Genomic DNA, 23487 nt, shown 5'->3' with positions numbered 1-23487 from the left:
GATTTAAACTCAAGAAGATGAGTCTTCCTTAGTCTAAGCCCAGCACCCTTATCCTTTGTGTCATGTAGCTACTCAACCCATGTTTATTGAATGGGGGGGGGGAGGATGCAAATAAAGCAAGAACTCACACACAAGAAAGCATGTGTCCAAATATCAAATGTGGAGGATAATATATCCTCCACTATAGAGAGACAGGAGAAATCAAGATAAGAATAGAGAATAGAGAGCCATCTAGCTAATTTACAAAATGAAGGAAAATATCACAAAATAGTATAAGTTGGAACTCTATTAAAGATAGCTTTGAATGCCATAATGAGTTTATCCTTGATTCAATAAGGAATAAGGAATCAATAAAAGTTTTTCCTTAGATGATTTAAGTGAATATTCAACATTTCACTGACATTAACACAAAGGATGGATTGGGAAATGTGTGGGGGAAAGAGATTGAACATACAGAGACCAACTAAGTGACTATTATAATTGTCTCTGGTAGATAAGAACAGTTGCAATGAGAGTGGAAAGAAAGGGAAAGCATAAGAGAAACTTTGATTGTATGAAACTGATATAATACTAAATTATTTTCCTGAATTTTAATAATTTGAAACTGCATAAGGACTTGTTATAACTTCTATTTTGAGTTTGGAAAATAGCATCTACTTTGCACTTGACCCATTTTTGTCTTACATCATAGATATTTATGTACAGATAATAGGATATAATTCTTGGCTCTGATATTTACTATATATTTTGTTAGGAAAGTCACTTCAGTAATCTGTGTTTCAGTTTCCTCATCTGTGAAATGGAAATAAAAATAACCAACACATATATAATATTGTAAAGCTTATAAAGACCTTTATATAGATAGGTGCCAGACACTATGCTAACTGATAGGGATACAAAAAAGAGTCTAAAGACAATTTTTACCCTCAAGTAACAATCTAATGGGATAATTACTGAAGTAAGTACTGACAATGTTATTGTACTTATTTTCTAGGTAAAAAAAAAACTTAGGATCAAAAAAGTTACACAAGTAAATGAAGAAAAAAATTATATGTCTCTATTATGCACAAACACTGCATTAAGTGACAAAAATACAAAAATAAAAATGGAGACTGCTGTCAAGAAAGGCACATTCTATTGGAAGAGAAAATGTATAGGAGGCATCATGCACAATTCAGGTAGAAAGGTTCCATGGGTGCAATGACAAAGCCGATGGTAATGTAGTAACTTTAACTCCATTTTCATTGATCACACATACAGTGTCAGAATCCAAGTCATTGAGTGCTTGAGTCCAAGTCCAACATTCTGTCTACAAAGACTAAACTATATTGCCTCTTTTCGTGACAAAATACTTAAGAAAAGTGAGAAGGGAAAGAATAATTTCATTTAACATTAACAGAAAGGTTTCATCCAGGAGATGGCATATGAGTTGAGTCTTATAGGAAAAGAAGGATTCAGATATGAGGAAGAAGTGAATTTCAGTCACTGGGAAACAGTCTGCACAAATGCACCAAGGCAGGCAATGCCAAGTTGAGTTCAGGTAACAGTAAGTGGTCCAGCTTGTCTGAAACAAAATGCTAGAGGAAGAGTAAGTAATGCATAATACAACTGTCAGGTTGGATCAAGATTATGTAAACCCTTAAATGAATGCTCCTATTTTAATCAATCATCTATGTGGCCATTATCTTTCTTATATCTTTCTCTTCACTACAATATTATTTGCAGATATTTTCTTCTTGATTTTTTTTCCTCTTCCTAATTTTTTCTTCTTCCTTGAATACCTAAAAATAACTCAGCTAACTTCCTTGCAATGGATTCATTAAACAAAAGCATATCTAAAATCTTTTAAAGAAATGGAAGAAATATGAAATGATATTTAATAAATGTACTTCATTCAGAAGTTCTAATCACTCACATTTTAGTATCTCGACCAGGTGAAATTTTACAAGAAAATAAAAATATTTAAAATTTTTCAAGATGTTTAAGATTTGATTCTATTTGATAAGAAGAAAGATCCATAGTTTTTAAATTGTCACAATAAAAACCATAAAACATTAAATAGTATTACAATTTGTTCACATTGATATTTTAAAGCATTCAAATTCTTTATTGTATTTATGTACAATTTAGACAATCACTTTAAATTGACTGACTTTATGTGGGGCCTCCTCATGGCACAGAGATAATTTTGGGTTTTCAAAAGTTATGCCTGCATTGTGCAAGCTTGGGTAGATTCTCCAAATGTTTGAGTCTGGATCAAGAAAATGACTGTATCTATTGGCCAAGTTAAGGATGAGAGAATACATATTTGAAATGTTTGCCTCAGAGGATGAATACAGAGAGACTTGGAGAGACTTACATGAACTGATGCTAAGTGAAATGAACAGAACCAGGAGATCATTATACACTTCAACAACGACACTGTATGAGGATGTATTCTGATGGAAGTGGATATCTTCAACAAAGAGAAGATCTAACTCAGTTCCATTGATCAATGATGGACAGAATCAGCCACACCCCAAAAAGGAACACTGGGAAATGAGTGTAAACTGTTTGCAGTTTTGTTTTTCTTCCCAGGTTATTTTTACCTTCTAAATCCAATTCTCCCTGTGCAACAAGAAAACTGTTCGGTTCTGCACACATATATTGTATCTAGGATATACTATAACATATTTAACATGTATGGGACTGCCTGTCATATAGGGGAGGGAGTGGAGAGAGGGAAGGGAACAGAAGTGAGTGCAAGGGATAATGTTGTAAAAAATTACCCAGGCATATGTTCTGTCAATAAAAAGTTATAATTAAAATTAAATTAAATTAATACTTGTTGAATAAATTGTGAGAATACCTTAAAATATGACCAAATTACTACAAGGTAGCAAATTCCCTATTGTTGACAATTGAATTAATAAACTTTATTCATCTAATAGCATTTCATTCACAACAATAAATGAGAGAAAATGAATATATTAATGTGATGGCGTTTTATGTTCTAAATAAATTTAAAATTTTATTTATAAAAAATAAGTAAAATTTTTTCTATATTATTTTCTTAGATATTGAAGAAAAAATTATGTAATTTCAATTCAATCTATTCAAGTTTCAAACCTTTAAAGCTGATGTCACCTTCTTTCTCATGTAAGACTCTTGAGATTGAAAAGCCCCACCCTGATTTTTATATTTCTAATAAAGGTGCCAAATTTTCTCTTAGTCACTCCTTATTGACCTGAATCAATTTTGACTCTTTTGGCCTTTTAAATCCAATCAGTTACTCTGCAATCTTCATTCAAACATTTACAATGTGTTTGCATTCATATTATCCCTGTCTATTCCCACTGTAAACAGTCACTGCAGGTTCTGTACATTGGTTCAGATTATTTTAAAAGTATCTCACCTCATCTTCCTTCTTTTAATTTTCTTCCCTTTCCAAATCATCATTCTTATCACTGCCTACATAAATTGTCTATCGCTCTGATTTTGATACTTTTTCTGCTGAAAAACTTTTTGTCCCATCTATATGTATACATAGAACATGGGCAATTCATACTAGCACACCTTGGCCAACATGGTCCACAATACTTTTAAATTTTACTTTTTAAATTTAAATTTATGGAATAAAACAAGCATTTCCTTAATGTTATATAATAATAAAAAAAATTCTGTAAGAAATTGCAAATCTATTGTGTACAACTTGCTATTCCTTTTAAATATATAATGAAGTTATGTAAATGCCTTTTTTTTCCCCTTTCCTCTTCCTCTTGCATTACCCTGGAGATGACTACCATTAGGCACATACACTTGTGTATATATGTATGTATATATACACACATCTATATATATGTAAAATTATCCTATGCAAACTTTTATTTTTCAGCTCTTTCTCTAGATGCATATAGCACCTTTCTTCATATGTCCTTTATTTTTGTCCTTGTATATTTATAATAGTCAAAATGACTTAGTCACTCAAAGTTGTTAAAATAATGTTGCTTTTACTATACACAATATACTAGTGGTCCTGCTCAATATGTTTTTCACCATTTCTTATAGCACAGTAGCATTTCATCATAGTTACACAATACAATTTGTACAGCCATCCCCTAATTGATGGTATCCCTGTTATTTTTTCTCTCCCCACTCCCTCACTTCCCATCTCAACTTTCCAAAAATCCCCCATACCCTCTTCAGACACTCTTCCAATCCTAATGGGAATACTCCTCCAAAAGTCCCTCCCATTTTTACTGCCAATTTGTATTAGCATAATAGCCTTCTAGCTAATCTTATTATCTAAAATCCCTTTCGCTCTTCCAATTCATTCTACACACTTCCATATCAATCTTCTTAAATGTGATTAGTAGTGGCAATAGTTAGTAGAAATAGTAGTAGTAGTATTTTCATATTTACCAACCTTTGCTACTTACTGTCTACTAAACAAATAAATGACAATTCCTTAGCTTCATATTGCAGGCTCAATATGCTATGAATCAAACTATTTTTATAGCCTTTTTCTCATTATATCACATTCTATATCCTTTATTTTAACAATTAAGGTATTCATAATTTGCTAAGTGTGCATATTTCCTCTCCTAATACATCACAATTGCTCTAAATAACTGAAAGTCATCTCAATATTGTAATGAAGTACATGGCTAAAGCTAAATGATTTGTCCCCCCATTCTCTAGTCATGCCAGATTCATTATTATTGTAGTTTTTCTAGAACCTTAAAATTTACAAAGTGCTTTATTAATATATTTTAATTTTCACAAGAGCCACTTTATAAGACAACTTTCGCAGGGATTTGTATTCCAGTTTTACAGATGAGGAACATGAGTCAAGAAATTTAAGTGACTTCTTCATAATCACTCGGTAAGTGTCAAAGACAGGATTCAAATACAGATTTGCAAATTTCTTTCCAGCATACTATGCTAACTATCAAATATAGTTTTTCAACTTCTTTGCCTTTGTTTATAATCATCCCTTTACACAATATCCTAATTGAGCATAATGTAGGCTGAGAGACTCAGCCACAGTCTGGAGAATAGTACTACTGAGCCTTGGTTTGAGAGAAGAGGACCAGCCAATGATAATGTTTGCCTCAGAGTGTGATGATTAATATTGGTATACCTGGCAAATGTAACCATATGAGGATATGAATAATATCCTTTCACACTTTTATCTAAATCCTATGCATTCTACTACAAAGATTTTTTTTAAAGGAAAAAGAGCTATATTTCCCCAAAAAAAAAAAAACCATTTATCAGAAGGAAAGCAGCAAAGTGGGGGAAATTTTTATAGATACTTTCTCAGATAAAGGTCTAAAATCTCAATTACATAAAAAAAGTTATCAAATTTATAAGAATACGAGGCACTTCCCAATTGGTCAAAGAATGTGAACAAGCAGTTTTCCAAGAAAGCAAACAATTTAAATTATTATACAACCATAGATTGTCATATGAAAAATATTAATTTTATTATTAATCAGAAAAATATAAATTAAAACAACCTTGAGATATCATTTTATGCCTACCAGATTGGATAAGATGATTGAAAAGGAAAATGACAAATGTTGGCGAGGATGTGAAAAAAAAAAAGGGACATAAATTTGTTGTCCAAAACATTTTGGAGAGCAATCTGGAATTATGTCCAAAGAGTTATTAAACTACCTATACTTTTGACTCAGCAATACCACTCTTTGGTCTATTTCCAAAGATAATTAGAGAAAAGGGAAAAGATCCTATGTGTTTTAAAATATTAATAACAGCTCTTTTTTATGATGGCAAAGAATTGGAAATTTCAAGGACATCTATCAATTGGGAAATGGCTGAACAAGTTATGGTATATGATTATGATGGAATACTACTGTACTATAAGAAATGATGAGCACAATGATCTTAAAAACATGGAAATATTTGCATGAAATAATGAAGAAAGAAATTAGCAGACCAAGAGAACTGTATACTATAACACTAATATTGTTTTTAAGAATGGCCTTGAGCAAATAAGACATTTTAAATGATTATAAATACCCAATTACCATGACAGATACATGAAGAAAGAGGCTTTCTGCATCCACAGAAAGAACTGAGAAAAGTATGTATGGAATTAGCTTATTTTTTATATATATATATATATATATATATATATATATATATATATTTATGCATATGTATATAACACATGCACATGCATATATGTACATGGCATGTGCACACATACATATGAGTACATGCTATCTAATGCTAATCAACTCTGAGGTGAAGGGAGGGTAGAAGCAGAAGAAAAAAGGATAATAAAAAGGAAATTTACATGATTGCTTTTTTGTATATTTGAAAGGTATAACTTGCTATTCCTTTCAAATATTTTTGTGAAAAAATATTTATAGCAGCACTTTTGTGGTATAAAAAAAATTGGAAATTGAGTGGATGCCTATAAATTGAGGAATGGTTGAACAAGTTGTGATATATGACATGGGTATTCGTGTGGTATAATAAATGATAAGCACAATGCTTTATGAGATTTTTATGAACTGATGCAAAATGAAGTGACAAGAACCAGGACAATATTGTACATATTAACAATCATATTATCCAATGATAATTGTGAATGACTTAGCTATTCTTAGAAATATAGTAATCTAAGATATTTTTGAGAGCTTCACTAAAAATACTGTCCAACTCCAGAAAAAGATCTGATGGAATCTAAATATAGATAGAAGTGTTTTCTTTTTAATTTTTAAATTTTTCTTGCTTTTGGCAGAGTGGTGATAGTTGTGTCTATTTTGTTCAACATGATTTAATATATAAATATGTTTTTTCATGACTACACATATATTAATCTATAAAAAATTGCTTGTCTTCTTAATGAGGGAGAAGGGGAACCATGGAGGCAATACAAAATTTTAAAAAGCAAATGTTAAAAAAATTTATATATAATTAGATAAAAATAAAATATTTTTAAAATAAACACACAAATAAATTCTTGAAAGATCATTTTGGATATCTCTTCTTCCATGAATGTTTCCCAAATTCCACTACTCAAATTATCCTCCTTTGAATTACCCAACTACTTATTTGTGATTCTCTAAATTACCTTATTATATTTTAAATTATGGTGTGAATGTGTGCTTGTGTGTATGTTCATTTAGTATTAACTGTAATACTAAATTGAAAGAATCTTGAGGGCAAGAACTGTGTGTATATTTTATATTCCCTTCAATTCCTTAATACCACATAAAGCTTATTAAATATCTGTTGAATGAATTTTATATTCTTATATTTTCTACAAGTTTTGGGTTTTGGGTGGTTGGGAACTTCAATAAGGTCTTATAGTTCTTTGATTGTGATTATCTCCATTTAAAATATGGTAATCCATGTCCAGTGAAATAGGTTTTTCTTGAAAGATGATTTGAGACCTTCTCATAAACAACAATAGCAAAACACTCTCTTATGGCTCTTACAGAATAACACAGCAAACTGTATAGTAGGCAAAACAAGCCTTTATCCAGCTCAAAAGACTTTACCTTGACAAGAATTCATTGAAGGAGAGGCGGACAGGATATCCATATCGAATGATCTTCACCATCTCTAAAACCCCAATATATTGTAGCTGAGCAGACACATAAAAATTATCAAAAGTATCTGGCAGCTTAGAGTTATTGGGTTTGATGCAATGAATAAAATGTGGTGTGCCCTTCTGAAGCTTCCCAAGGATATCCATAAGGGATTTCTATGGAGAGAAGTAAAACCCAGTTAATTCTCAGAGGAACACATTGATTAATAAGAACACAATTTATAGTGAAATTTTACATGTTCACATTCTTTCTTTCATACTTATTACATATTATTTTTTTATTTAGAAGTTAATCAGAATATGTAAATCAATTTTATAAGCCAATTAGGGAGAAAAATCACTAAGATGCTAATCAAAACCTTCATATTTATAGTTACATGCCTTTAAAAAACACTGACCCTGAGTTGTGACGCCACTGTGACTGGACCTCCCCTTTCTAGTTTCTGCAGAAATGTGGAAGTTCCTTTCTTTTTAAATAGCTATAAGGGGGAAAAGAAAGCATAGATGAGAAAGATTTTATCTGAATTTGAGAAAAGTAATAAATCCATATCATCCATAAAATCCCTTATAGATAAATACAGATTTTTAGCATAAAGTACAAAATCAGAACTAGAACATTTTTAGGAATTTTAATATATGTTGGGAAAAATGACCAGTGAATGTGTAAATAACTTTTTTCCAGTGGCAACTTTTCAAGAAAATCTGAGCTGCCAACTTATTTTAAGTTGAGCACAAATATATATTCAGACACCAGGTGACTGAAATGCTGGTGCAACAATATGTATACTCTGCAGAAAACCATTCTGATAATCTGGACTAAAATAGTAACAAATATTTTTGATATATGTAGCCTACCAAAGGACAAAATGATGACTTCTTTTGTGAAAAGAAGCATTTTATAATCATTAGGTTATATCTCTAAGTTTAGCTCTAATTAGTAACTAAGAAGATATTCTATTTGATGTCTTTATAGTTATGTATTTTTTTTTACTTATAAAATACACATGTATGTTACTTGCATTCTGAAGATTGACAACAAATTGGTTTATTTATGTTAGACATTATATAACAAACACCATAATGTTATGGCAAGTGAAAAAAACATTCCCATATGTAGCTAAAATTGAAGAGGTTTAGAAAAAATAAAGACTGAAAGCAATATAAGAAAAAGGATATTGAGCAATAGGACACAGGGACAATTAATTACATCTGACTGATAGTAAATTAGCTGTTTAGTTTAACATTATAATTCACTACAATTATGATAACAGTATAATTCAGTACTGTACAGTACAATAGATTTGTTTAAAATCTGGAGGTTTTTACATCCTTAAAAATTAAGAAGTTAATTACTGTTTTAGTTGGACATAAAAAAAAAAATCCTACAGAAAAAAAACACCTTTGCATCAATTTTGTACTATTTCTTTTACAAGAAAATATTAACTTCATTTAGATGAGCAAAACAACTCAAATTGTCCTAATAAATTATAATTTTCAGACAAATATGACAAGGAGGTCAGATATAAAAACAATTTATATACAAAGAGAATTGCAGGTGTGGTGTTCAATTATAAGTGTGCAAAATGTCAATATTGCCTTGTGTCATAAGGGCTGAGACATCCAGCACTTGAATACTTCACAGGAAAGACATAAGAATGGAGGTATTGGATACTCATGGAAAAGTATAAGAAAAGGGTAAGTCCCTATTAAATGAATACCATCTCTTCACATTAGATCTTTTGGTTTGTTCCTATTGGGATGGAGCAGCTCCTGGGATTGACTTAAGTTTTTGGAAATTTGGGTTAGGGAAAGGCTAATGAATTGCATTTAGATCTGTGGGGAAATAATGGATTTAATATAAGTACATTTTGTCCTTTTTACAATTAAAAAATATAATGAAATAATTTTGAAATGAGTTTTTCATTATAATACAAATAAAAGATTCAGGGGACATCAAAAGATATGAAGAAATAAACAAAGTGATACAAAGGCTTGATACAGAAACCATCATTTTCCAAGGCTAAGGTTGAATGAAATGTTATTATTAGCATCAAAGTATCTACTTTGAATAAATTTTAATTCTAAAGTATTCTGGACCGACCATGTTCTGAAATATAATTTTCTATCTATGTCTAGTAGCATACAATTTTTTCTAACATCACTCTAAAACACAATTACATTTTTATTTGAACAAATATAGCAAAATGCATTCCAACTAGGTATAAGGAAACATTTCTATTAAATGATCATACTAGCCATCTTCCTGTCTTGTTATAGTTTTGGAAGAGACAAGCAAGGGGAATGAAGAAATGCTAAATCAAAACAAAACAAAACAAAACAAACAAACAAAAAAAAACACAAAAACAAACAAACCCTATATTGCTTCACCAATACTCATCAATCCTCAATTCTGTTTATGGTTCCATTTTATTCTACTAAATAGGCAGAAGATTTAGAGAGAATATATGGAGATATATTTTTGGATGGAACAAATATAAAATCAAAAATAAGTAGAAGGAAAAGTTAAATACCTTGAAAATAAACTAAAAATATAAAGCTCTAGTCCATGAAAAATATACCATGTCTATACAAGAATCTACAATTTATTGCTTGGAGACCAAAAATCTCTGAAGTGATTAATGTCAACAGAATAGGGAAGCTGTTTTTATCCCTCTAAGTCGACTGTCCCTGAAGTTACTTCCCATTTATCAAAAAGACAGCCTTAGAAATGAAACATAAATAGGATGTTGCAGAAACAACCAATAAAATTATTAATATTGTACATACTATTGAATTTTTAGTATACTGTATTGTCCTGGGAAGAAAGTACCTTCTTTCTCTGATTTTTTTTTTTTTTTTTTTTTTACAATGACTGGTATATAGTCATTATCTCCTTCCATTTACATCCTGTATGAAGGTAGAGATGACTAAAAGGCAAACATTGAGAATTTAATAGGGAGAAAGGTCACATAAGATTCTTACCTTGCTGAGTTCCAGATATTTCTTTGTTTCACTGGTTTCTGAGGCAGCTGGTATATTTTTACTGAGCATGTTAGATCTAGACCATCGAACTTTGAAGGAAGGATAGGGAGATATGAGGCATCCTGTTTGTGTCAGTTTGGATTGGAACAACTGATTGATCACTATATTTTCACTTGCTGAAAGATAAATAAGTATCCAGGGTAAGTAAAGGTATTTTATATTTTATATCAGCATTAAATTTATTTCCCAATTTATATGCCTAGATCACTGAAAGAAAGTTTGAGAAAGATTCAACTCAAATATTTCCTGTATCAATTGTGGTCTTAGTTTATGACTTTTTTTCACTCCTATTAAACATATTTTATGATCATCATCTAATAGACCCAAAACTATTCTGAGACATTTACAGAAGATCTGTAGGAAGCTCCTGTTCATCTAGTAGAGCCTTCAGCTCTGCATCACAATTCATTCTGGCAGCTACTGTTGTCTTCCAGTTCAAGACCCTTGACTGTCTTTTTCTTTTATAGTATAGACTTTTTGACTTAGATTCTTGATCCCTACTTCTTAATTCTTGAATTCAGGGCTAGGAATTTTAATTGGCTAATGAGTAACTACCTATTTCTTCCAGTCTTATGTGACATCACTGGATATAATCACCAAAATACCTGGTACATATTTGCCAAAAACCATTCTTTCTTGTCAAATTCTCAGTCCCATTCTCTTTGGTCTAGCCTGTCTTCTTGCTATTCAAGGAGAAAGTGATACTATCTCTATGATTTCCAGAATTATGTATAGTTAGAGAATTGACTCTTTTCAGTAGTAGTGGCAGCAAATAAGTTGACACACATACATTTTTCTAACTTTGAAAACATCTTGTTACTTCCTTGTTTCTAGGAGGCCCTAGAGTGTGAATGAATTTTACTTTATTGGTAAGTTTGAATATGTTATTTACTTGTTTATTTTCAATAGAAGTAGTGTTTAATCTATTAATTTAAAGAGGGTATTTAGTGATCTTTCATGGGTGCAAATCAGTATAGGTATAACTTTAAAGTTTCTCTATTTTCTGGCTCTAAAGAGAGATACCACAGAGAGAACACAATCGAACATTATTAGATTATGTGATTATAACAAACCAAAATAATTAAGCAATTTTATCCTTTATTGTGTTTTGTAATTGAATGAATTGATTGATTTTATATATAGCAATCACACTCATTATTGACTAAGGTCCTGAGTAGGACAATACAAAGATTGGAAAGTACATTAATAACTTCTCAAAACAAAGAAAAAGGTTATACAAAATATTAAAAAGGAAAAATATAACTTCTGAAAGGAGAGTCAGAAGATTTGGGTTTGAATAATTACTGCTTACCTCCTGTGTAGTTCTGAACAGATAATTTGATCTTTCTAAAACTCAATGTCATAATGTATATTAAGATAGGATTGGATGAGATGGCCTTTAAGGTCCCTCCAAAAATAATTCTATATTCTTCAAGAAAGAAAAGTTCTGAAACATGTAATTGTTTGATTCCACCTTTCCTCTGTAAAACATAATCAATCCTACATAAAATTCGTAGGGATAAAGATTTAGAGTTGTAAATTACCTCAGAGACCAAGTCTTTCACTTATGGATGAGCAAATAGTCATCCAAAGAGATTACATTAGTAAAAAAAAATGGCTTTGAAACTAGATCTGACTCCAAATCTGTTCTTTTTACTTTTCTTTACATATAAGTGAACTCTTCCACAATGTTTTGAAAAATGTAGGATAATTGGTCCAGGAAAAAGCTCTGAACATATACATGTGAAAAAAATTCTATATCACGTTACTTCAGAAATGTATCCTACAAACTAGGAAAAAATATTACTGATATGAAAATAAAGTACCTTTTCTCAATATTGAAAGGAACATCAATGTTTGACCCCATGCTATTTACTGTGGAAACAAAGAAAAAAAAAAAACATTCCCTGTTTTCCAAGGATTCACAACCTATTAAAGTTGAATGCTAACTGTTCTGATCAACTCTCTGTATAGAATATATAATCTAAATTTTGACTGTCGTATTTTGTATCAGAATCAAGATTATTTCCCTCTAATGTTCAATGCCAATATGGAAATTTACATATTATTTCTTCAAATATACATTGATGGTGTGTGTCTCTGTGAACTGCTATTGGAAACGGCTATTATCTGTGATTATCTCTATTTATCTACCTATTTTATCCTTATATAGCTTTTAATGAAGGGCCTTCCATAATTAGGTGTTTATTGATTATAACATATTTCTGAGAAAATATTGTCCTTTATAATGAAGTTAAATCTAACTTATGTGGTATAATAATATATCTTCATTTATAAAGTTAAATCTAAATTATTATCTATAATAAAAAAGAATATGCTTTACATAATTTTTAGAAATTGCAATGACTTTGTGTTTATCTGCCCACACACTCTCAATAGTATTCCTTTCAACTAAATGGAAACATTGGAAACAATGTTTGCCTATAATCAAGGGGACTGCTCATGTCTATGGAATACAGAAAAGTTAATTAGTCCATCAATATGGACAATGAACTTGAAATCTTGGCCTTACTAACATCCTGTCTATCCAACTGAATTATCTAGCTACTGATTCAAGTGACATTTTACCTAATTATACCCACTCATATTAAATTATTCAATTCAATTCAACTTGTCAGAACTCACATTTTATAAAAAATGTATCTGTACCCATATTCCAATGGCAAGGGCTGCTAAATCAGGAAGAGTCATGATGAATCTTGTTTCCATCCATGCTAAAATATCAGTACCAATCAAAAGAAGGGAATGAGAGTATCTATAACCGAAATTCTGAAGCTTTAGGGATTCATATTGAGTCAGCTAAAGGTCCAGCCATGACATTCTCTGCACTTTAGCTTCTAGATCAAATACTGATAATTTAGTTCAAAGTCTTTGCTTTAGTAATTAGTTTCATTATTCCCTCCTTTTTTGTGAGGCAATTGGGGGCTTAAGTAACTTGCCCAGGGATCTTACAACTAGTAAATATTAAATGTCTGAGACCGTATTTGAACTTAGGTCCTCTTGATTCTAGAGCTGGTGTTCTATCCACTGCACCATCTCTCTGGCCAATAGTAATCAGTTTCTCATTCACATAAGAACCTTACATATTAACATTCTAAAGACATTTTAAAATAAACATGGAGGATGTTTTTCATCCTATTTCTATAGGAATAAGTAGAAAATACTTCTTTTCCTTATGGATGCATAATCTACTAAGGAGACATGGCACATATTCCAAATAATGAATAAGGTGGGAATAAACCAATAGTTATGAGAGGTCTTAATGAGCAAGGAGTATAACTGAAATAGGAGGCTAAATGATGAGAATACATTTAAGCTTTGTTCTGAAGCATGGCCAAGTCCTGACATGTTGGATAAAACTAGGAAGGGACAGTAAGGAAAGGCTCAATCTATGATTCAGGAGATGATGCATTAGGATAGAAATTTAACAATTTATAGGGCAAGGAGAATACAATGATACAAAAGTGAGAAATCTTGACATAGCCATTTTCCTAGTCTATCTAAAGTGTTGAACTGTGAAGTAAGTCAACTAGTATTTATTAAAATTTTATTATGTACCAGAAAAGCTCTTGATGAGATAAGGTAGAAAAAGAAGAGTGATTTTAGGTTGCATGACAGCCAATGCTGTCTAAACTTTATTCTAAAGGGGACCATTAAAAAAGTTTTTGGAGATGAAAAGAACATCTTATCTTCCTAAAATCATATTTGTTAAACATTTGCTTACATGACAAAGTCTGAACATCTGAGGATGCTTTTCCCTTTCTTTTCATTTATTTCTGTCATATATATGCATATATAGAATTCCAATTACATATATAATTATATATATTTCCAAATGATAAATATTCATATTATTTCAAAATACATTGAATCTTGAATGTATTAAGACCTATTACATTTACAATAAAAACAATGTTTCTTATTCCTTTTTAAAACTTCATTGAAGACCATAGAAAAAATATCTATAAATACTGGACTCTATTAAGATAAGTGGGGTTTCATTTTCACTAGAAATTATATTTCTATAATCACAAGAACACAATGAGCAAGAAAAAAAATTACTCTATTTCTCTGAAAAACAAAACCTTCAGTTTACATTTTACACATTAGACTTTTCTTCATAAAGGACATTATAAAAGAAAGTTCAAACAAATGTGAACTTGAAGATTTGTAAAGCGACAATCAATGAGCATGCAATATATTCCGGAATCAGTTCTTTCATTTCTTTCATCATACTCTTTATAACAATAGGTTCATATTTTTGTCAATAGTGCCAGCTTTTAAAATGCAACTAGGATTCTATGGTCTGCCATAGTAAATATCAGGGCTCATTTATAAGAGCCAATATATTGTTTGTATAGTTAGTGTTGAGAGTAAAAGCTAACAAGACCTCACTTTCCCCCCTCCACAATAAGGTACTGTGGGCTCTATTTGAAAATAAATTCTAACCAAACTATGAGAGCTCACCACAATATCATTTCCATAAAGAAAAAAGTCTCTTTTCACTTCATATACAACAATAAGTAAGAAAGTGGCACTTTTAATTTAATTTAATTTAGCTAATTGAAAATAGTAATTAGAAAAATCTGAATCACTGTAGAGCTGTTATTAATGAAAGCATTACTAACTGGAGAAAGCTAAGTTCAGGCTATATTCACACATGCAGGAAAATGAAATGATGGGATTCTTCTACTCAGTGAATCTTGCTTGCTACAGAAGTAACTAAAATATATATATAAGAACAAAACATCATTCCAAGCAGCACTCTAGAGTCATCTTAAGTAATGAAATTCACCCTGCTGCAACCTAAATAACTTGGGAAGTCTGATTCATCTTCATTAGTCCTTACAGAAAAGCTTTTTTATATTCATACCACTAATGTTATATAAAGGTGTTTTACATTTCTATCTGCTAAAAGCTTAGTTAAATTATGGTTTCTACAGGACTTCAAATTAAATTGTAACTAATGTATAGTGCTCCAAGAGCCAGGTCATTATTATTCAGGGCATTAAAATGCAAACTGTGTTTCAATTATTCTTTGGTTGGTGGCATATTTTATAAAACTGTGTTCAGGATTAGAGAATTGAGAAATGATGGCATTTTTAACAGTATTTTTAAAAGCCTTACTTTTCATTACAAATAGGAGATTTTGTGAAAGGGAGTCTTTATTTTTTTCAATTGCTCCAACAGCTTCATAAGTTACCTGTAATGAAAGAAAATGGCATAATTACTAATGATTAAACATGACTGTGAAGATTATTTTCTTTAAAGAATAACTTGACTTTTCTGAAGTGTTAAATTATTCATAAAAAGAAAGCATCTGTAAGTTGCAAAGTTCACAATGAATCAAATTCAGTGCTTCACTATTTCAGTCTCATTTTATAATTGTTCATATTTAAACAATAGATTCCTTTTGCACTTTAACTTGCAAAATCTTATTCTGATTCATGAGTTTAACTGCTAATGGCAATGACTTCTAGCCAGGTAGCTCCTTTCATGCAGGAGGACCAAAAGCTTCTTGAAAAAACTATTAAAAAGCAAAATGTCCCAATATCTATGAACTAAAAGGTGATAATTGCAATGAAAACTCTTAAAATAATCTAAGGGTATTTCTACATATCCAAACCTGATTATCTAATTTCTAAATTAGTCATTTTCTTTTTTAAAAAATTATATTCATTTTAAACTTAAATTCAAAAAGACTAAAAAAAAGTCCATGCACACAATAAATACAAAAAGAGGATTCAGCATGAAACTATGAATTTCCATTTCTCACTTTACATTTTTTTTTTTAAATCTATGTAATAAACACTACATAGTGTTTTCAAATCTGCTGTGCTTTTCTGCACTTCCTTCTGGGTTTCTTTAATTCTCTGCTGTGCACTTTTTTTTCTCCCCCTTTCCCATTCCCCATGTTTGTCAAATGGCTACCATTAGACACAGATATGTATGTGTACCATGCATTCTTATATTTATCAGTTCTTTCTCTGGAGATAAATAACATCTTCCTTCATCGTCTTTTGTAGTTGATTTGAGTACTAACAATAACTTAATCTTACCTAACTCTTCTTAGAACAATATTGCTGCTATTGCACACACATTCTTTTAGTTCTGTTCATTCATTTTTATTTCATGCAATACTTTCCATGTTTTTCTAAAATTAACTATTTCATCATTTCTTTTAGCACAGTAGTGATGTGATTTAGGAGAGCAAATGATGTGGTTGGGGTTCAGCACCAAACTGATGTAAGCAATGTTGGGGTTCAGTCATGTGAAGAACTCACAGAAGCCATTCACTTTGGCAAAAAAAAAAAAAAAGAAAGAAAGAAAAAAAATGTAGTTTTATTTAGAAGAGGTTACAGACAAATGATGAGATATAGTAAATACCAGGAATGGTAAATATGAAATAGAGTTGGGGAAACATATAGTTGGCTAAGAAAGAGGTTTTAACAATTAACAATGAAAAAGACAAGTTCCCTAGTGGAACTCACAATTAACCAGGAGAAAGGGAACACACAAGGAATTTAGAGTATGCCCTTAGCAGGCTAAATCCTAAATGGGATTTAGCACCCTAAAATAATTTTAGATAGAAGGAGAAAGATACCAGAAGCGTGGTGGAGGAATGAGAGGAGAGTCATCATGTGGCAAGAGGAGTAGGGGAAAGACACAATGAAGCAGAGTGCCATGGTGGACTGACCCAAAAGGGGTTCAGTAAAGATGGCATGAGCCATGGACATATTTATAGAGAAATTTTACCTCAGGAGTTTGAAATAACTTGAATTTCTGACTGGGTGAACTCCAGAGACAATAGGACTATAAGATTAAACTGATCCCCATCAGCATGCTTCCTTGTTTGCTTCAAAGAGTAATTTCATCCAATACTTAAGTCTTTCTCTGCCAATCCTATCTAATTGCTCAAGACCTCATTATTAGTGTTCCATCACAATCATATATCACAACTTTATTTAGTCATTCTCAATCAATAGGCATTTTCTCAATTTCCAGTTCTTTGTCACCATAAAGAGAATTGTTATGCAGGTTTTAGAATTTTTCCTTCTACTTCTTTTCCTTTTTCCTAATCACCTTGGAAAATACGTGGTAGTGGCATTGCTAGTTTAAAGAGTATATACAGTTCTATAACTCTTTGGTCGTAGTTCCAGATTTCTCTCCAAAATATGTGGGTTAGGCCACAGTTCCAATACACATTTCAACAATATATTAGTTTTCCAATTTTTTCACATCCTGAATCAGTCATTTTCAAGGTGCTAATATTTACAAGGCTTCCCTTGATTTACCTTAACTCCAAATAATCTCTACTTTTTTGGGTGCCTCATGGAACTTTGTATCTTCTCTAAACACTCATATTCCATTTAATGATCTGTATCTGTATTTTGTAACTCTTCTTAGATTATTGGCTTTCTAAAGAAAGAAACTATCATTCATCAGGGTAGTAGAGTGGAAAAATAATAATAACAACAGCAACTAAAGCAACAATAGCACATGAAATCTTCAAATTCAAAGGCCAAGATTTAGTTCTGATTACATCAGCACCAGCTGCTTCTGATGAAGCTGAAAATAACCGGGCCCTGATATCCAAAATGGGAGATAATTGTAAAGTCATCAATATTTGGCTTTAGAATGGATTTTTATGCTTTTGTGTGGAACTTAAAGGGGAACACTTCAAATTAAATAATTAAACCTGTGAAGGCCAAATTCTTCATCATGCTCTCATTTTGTAAAATTATATCCAATTTCACTGATTGTCCCCATTCTACCTCTGTGCTACTTGTATTTCTTCAAGTCCTGTCTAAAATACTATCTTCTACAGAAAGCCTTCCCAGATCCCCCTTAATCTGAGTATTTTCTGTTTATTATTTCCAACTTATCCTGCATATATAGCTTATTTGTATGTAGTTGTTTATATGTTATTTCCCTTGCTAGAATTTCCCTTGTTCTCCAAGAACAGGAACTCTTTAGCCTTTCTTTGTATCCCTAGCACTTAGTACCATGGCAAGTACATATTAGGTGATTAGTAAATGTTTATTTCATAATTGATTCATTAACTGACAACTATATCTTTTAATATATCAGCATTTTTCATAATTCTCTACACAGATTGTTATATAAATGCTATTATCATCACATACTGAGAACCTATTATACAAGTAGTAATTTCATATATATGCCTTTGAAAGTGTTTTAGGCAATAATTAGTCAATATAGTTCTTTCACTCAAATGTTCCAAATAATTTTTAAAAAAAATTTAATGTTATACACACGTGCACATGCACACATATGTATATGTATGTGTATATATACATATATGTATATATGTATATATACACATACCTACACACACATATGGCATGTCCATGGATGTCTAATGTTTTATTTGTATAAAAGTAATAATGTTTTTATTAGCAAATAATATATTTTGAGGAGTTTAAATGGCAGAACCACAAGCATCACATGATCTCTTATTTGAAACTTGAATGATCAATGTAGGTAGATGGCATAGTAGATAAATTGCCAGGTCTGAAGTCAGAGTCTTTCTGACTTCCTAGTTTAAAATTTAGCCTTAGATATTTCTTAGCTATGTGACCTTGGCCAAATCACTTAACCCTATTTATCTCAGTTTTTTCATGCTTAAAATGGCCTGGAGAAGGAAATGACAAACAAACCTTTTGCCAAGAAAACTCTAAATGGGGTCACAGATATTCAGACAGAGAGATTGAAATTGAATAAAAAATAATAACTGATGAGGTATATACCTAATGATGAGGTCTATATCTCATTAAAATTAGGATTAATTGAGGTCTAGTGGCAGGATTGGGGTACAGGGAGTCAAACGGAGCTCCCCTGCAACCCCTTTGGATTTGGCGCAAGGATACAAAGTTAAATGAGGTCTAGTGGCAGCAAGAGTACCCTGTAAATGAATTTATAGGCCTGAAAACTTAGATTGATAAAAAGAGGTTTATTGTAGGGTTTGGAAGTAAGGTTAAAGTCTGGTTAGTAAAAGGAATTAGATAGAGGAAGAAATACACCAAAGTGGCTGGACAGAGAGTCTATGATGCAAAGTATGGTTGCTGGCATGTTTCAACTCTCCACCAAGAGATGATTCTTGCTTGGCTCTTATTTGCTTCAAGGGCAATATGGGTGGAGCCCAGGTTGATTCCTCAAAGGCCAGAACCCACCAGATGGGGATTGGGCTATCTGAGCAAATCATTAGAATGGGGGCTGAAAACCTAAGCCAGCTGAGATCCGGTGGGGGCTGGGTACAGCCCAAACTGGCTCAGATATGATCTCTCCCTTTGGAATACAAGAGGGTGATTTTGACCAGATCTTGTAAATCACAGGTCAGTCCCAAAGGAGGTTGTAGATCAGAAAAGGAATCTTAAAGGGGGCTACACCCACATCAAACAACAATACCAAAGTTATTAAAGCTACATATTTGCAATTACATTGATGATTTAGAGTTCACTATCAGAGAACAAAGGAAGCAAAGTAGCTTATTCTTGAAAACAAACCTTGGAATTCACTAACTGTGGAATTGGGTTTAATTCCCTTCTCAATCTCTTTACTGGCTGTGTGACATTGAGCAATTTTCTGGGCCTTAATTTATTTGTTAAAGATTTTGACCTGGATCAGATGGCCACCAAGATCACATCCAAATCTAAATCTAGGATCCTATGTCGTAAAGAGCTAAGCTACTTGGACACAAATCACAATATATTCTTATTATCATGTTGCCTGTGAGTGATTAGAAAGTAGCTTATTAAAAAACAAAGGTTGATTAATTTGGTGGGGCAAAGTCAAGCTATATGATATTTATTCATTATTGCACACATGAACAAAAACCAGGAAGAATATTGCTGGATGAATTGAAATGAATTATTTAATTGCTTTGGTCTTCATTTTCTTCATTGGAAAACTACAGGAGTTGGACTAGATGCTGATAATAATAGGTGATTTTTCATTCTACATTATGTGTATATTTACCATGTTAAAAATAATTTATTTCTAATTTTAAAAAGTCAAAGCAAATGAAATGAATTAACCAGGAATGTGCAGGAAAGCAAATAATTTTTAACTGTTATTGCAGCATAATTAATATAATTGTGTAATTAATATAATTATATCACATAGCTGTGCATATGTAATTAAGGACTCTTATTACTGATTTGTGAAATTAATTATGTCCATTATGTTTTCAAAGCATATGACATTATATCTCATAAAAATGACAATATACACCTGTTTTTAAATAATCTTATCACTTATATTTATATCAGGATGCTATTATATATTCCATGAATAATTCTTGTCATAAATTCTTCCTTCATACTACAGATGTCACAAAGATCATAGGTGAGGTTTATTATGCTAGCTAGCATTGTTTTCAACATCAGATACTGCACTGATTTTTAATTGTGTTGAAAACTATTCTTGAATTCTAACACAGTGGGACCATCATGACAATAACAATTTTGATTAGATATTATTTAAGAAGAAAATGTCCTTTTGTTGCATTTAAGAACAGGACCAACATTATTTTAATCTGGACTTTTGATTTCATTGATTGGAGACTCCTTAGCATAAACAATCCCTCATCAATGTGAATTGGCAAGTCTTCTGTAATATAGGCCCTTGAAAAATTGTGTAGCTCTCTAAGAAGATAAGTGTTTCACCAAAAGGCTTTCACCAAACAGAAAGAGTTATGTGGCAAGAGTAGAGGGAAGATTCAAACCAATGTTTTCTTGACCCTATTGCCAGTTCCATCCACTATCCTATACCACTTCTCAGTACAAAGATATAATGAGATCATAAAAGGGAGAGTAGCTAATTTAATAATTATATTACAATTCCTAGTATCCTTAAAAGACACAATAATGTATTCAAACATAAAAATCCTTTAGTTTACAAAAGTCATTTGCTTCACACAGATGTTCAAGTGAATAAGCATTGATTAAGCACCTGCTAAGGCTCATTGAAAGTATTCTTAATTTCTAGACTAGTTGATTTGGCAAAAGCTACTGATTTGGGGATTAGATTCTCATGATTTTTGATCATGAAATGTCAAGGATGAAAAATATTTTTAAAGTTTTACTGAATAAGATTCATGTATATTGTATCTGAATTATCATAAAATTCAAGTTTTTAGGACCTGAAATGAAGTTTGCTTTATTTATTTATTTATTTTTACATAAAGGTATTTCCATGGGAAACACTAATCACATTCTTTTTTGGATTATTTCAAGAATATATATATATATATATATATATATATATATATATATATATATATATATATATATATATATATATATACATACATACATTTGTGGAAGGTAAAGACAAGTAAAAAGTCCAGTATGAGGGGGAAAAATCCTAACAGTAAACACTGTAGAAGTAAAGAAGTAAAGTAGAAACAAAGTGAGTATTCACCAATTTGAGAATGTCTGAAAAAAATATGGTATATCAATATAATGGAATATTATCCCCACAAAGATACAACAAATATGAGGATTTCAGAAGAAAACATGGAAAGACACATACATGTATTGATATACAGATTAAAATAAGCTTAACCTGTTGTTGGTTAAGCTACACCAATTTACATGAATAGATCACTAAAAAGAAATTAGATCTGATTAACTAAAAACCAGACCAAACCAAGGCAGTTAGGTGGTGCAGTGGATAGGGTACTAGCCCTGAAGTCAGGAGGATCTGAATTCAAATCTGAAATCAGACTCTTAACACTTCCTAGTTGTGTGACCCTGGGCAAATCACTTAAACCCAGCCTCAGCAAAAAAAAAAAAAAAAAAGGAAAGAAAAACCAAACCAAACCAAAACAGTAATGGCAGAGAAGAATATTTGGCAGAGAAGTAACTCCTAAGACAGAATGTAAGAGCATAGTTGTTTTACTGTTGTACTTTGTTTCAAAGAAAAATTTAATTTGAATGGTTGAGGGGAGGTATGTTCACAAATGTCTTTGATGTCAAAACAAAAGGCATCTGAAAACTTATTTCTAAAAATACCTAAAAATTAGAGAAATCATGAACATTTTAGATTAAATAACCATAGACTTGAAGTTTTTATTAAACTTTGCATAAGAATATTTGTCTTATTTCTATAAGTAACCAATAGGCATTCAGAAGTTGTTATATATCCTCTGATAACTTTAAAATAATTGCTTTATGTTTTTCATTTTTTATTTTTATCACAAACTTGGGAATTTTTGCCATATATTTCTGTAAGATGAGTATAACTGAGAGATGTCCATGCAAATTCAGTGGGGAAGTAAGATAAAGTGAAAAGAATCTTGGACATAGAATTATTAAAAAACAAAACAAAACAAACAAAAAAAAATTGAGTTTCAATCTAATACTTATTAGCTGGATGACCATAAGCAAGTCACTTAGCTTTCCTTTCTATAAATATGAGACTAATAGTACTTTAAAAGGCCAACTCATAGCTTTGTTGTAAAGACTGAATGACATAATGTATGCAGATTGCTTTGTAATTCTTAAAGCACTGTCTGGTTGTTTTGCTTTGATTTTGTCTTTGTTTATGACTTAGACCATGTTGAAAATATCATAGGTCCAAAAAAAGTCTATATTATTTTTTTAAAAGTGGATTCCAATAAATAAATGATAGTGCATGAAGTGGTCAGGGTCATATGAATCAAATGAATAAATTCCAAATTGAAAAAATGAAAACATTTCTTCACAGAAACATTAAAAAAACAATGGATTGTTTAAGCAAAATAAGTGAGAAATTCAAAATACTTGTGTAAGACCTTGAAGTAAATTACTATTCACAAATGAAGACATTGTACAAATGTAGATTAGTAGCCA

At 31.1% G+C, this 23487-nt stretch overlaps 1 protein-coding gene across 9 annotated transcripts in view; it reads right to left on the bottom strand.

The window, feature by feature from the left end:
• The window catches only part of MYO16 (myosin XVI), an 899069-nt gene that overhangs the window by 193128 nt on the left and 682454 nt on the right, over window positions 1-23487 (bottom strand). For all 9 annotated transcript variants that reach the window (XM_074299517.1, XM_074299521.1, XM_074299522.1 and 6 more), the window contains 4 exons: window positions 15758-15833; window positions 10550-10725; window positions 7966-8046; window positions 7518-7723 (listed from right to left, as the gene is read on the bottom strand). In XM_074299517.1, the coding sequence (XP_074155618.1) occupies window positions 7518-7723; window positions 7966-8046; window positions 10550-10725; window positions 15758-15833 (539 nt within the window). The remainder of the gene's footprint in view (window positions 1-7517; window positions 7724-7965; window positions 8047-10549; window positions 10726-15757; window positions 15834-23487) is intronic.

This window comes from Sminthopsis crassicaudata, chromosome 3 (assembly GCF_048593235.1).
Source record: "Sminthopsis crassicaudata isolate SCR6 chromosome 3, ASM4859323v1, whole genome shotgun sequence".
Taxonomy (NCBI): domain Eukaryota; kingdom Metazoa; phylum Chordata; class Mammalia; order Dasyuromorphia; family Dasyuridae; genus Sminthopsis; species Sminthopsis crassicaudata.
The sequence above is the reverse complement of the archived record's forward strand: the minus strand, read 5'-3'. Positions and strand labels throughout refer to the sequence as shown.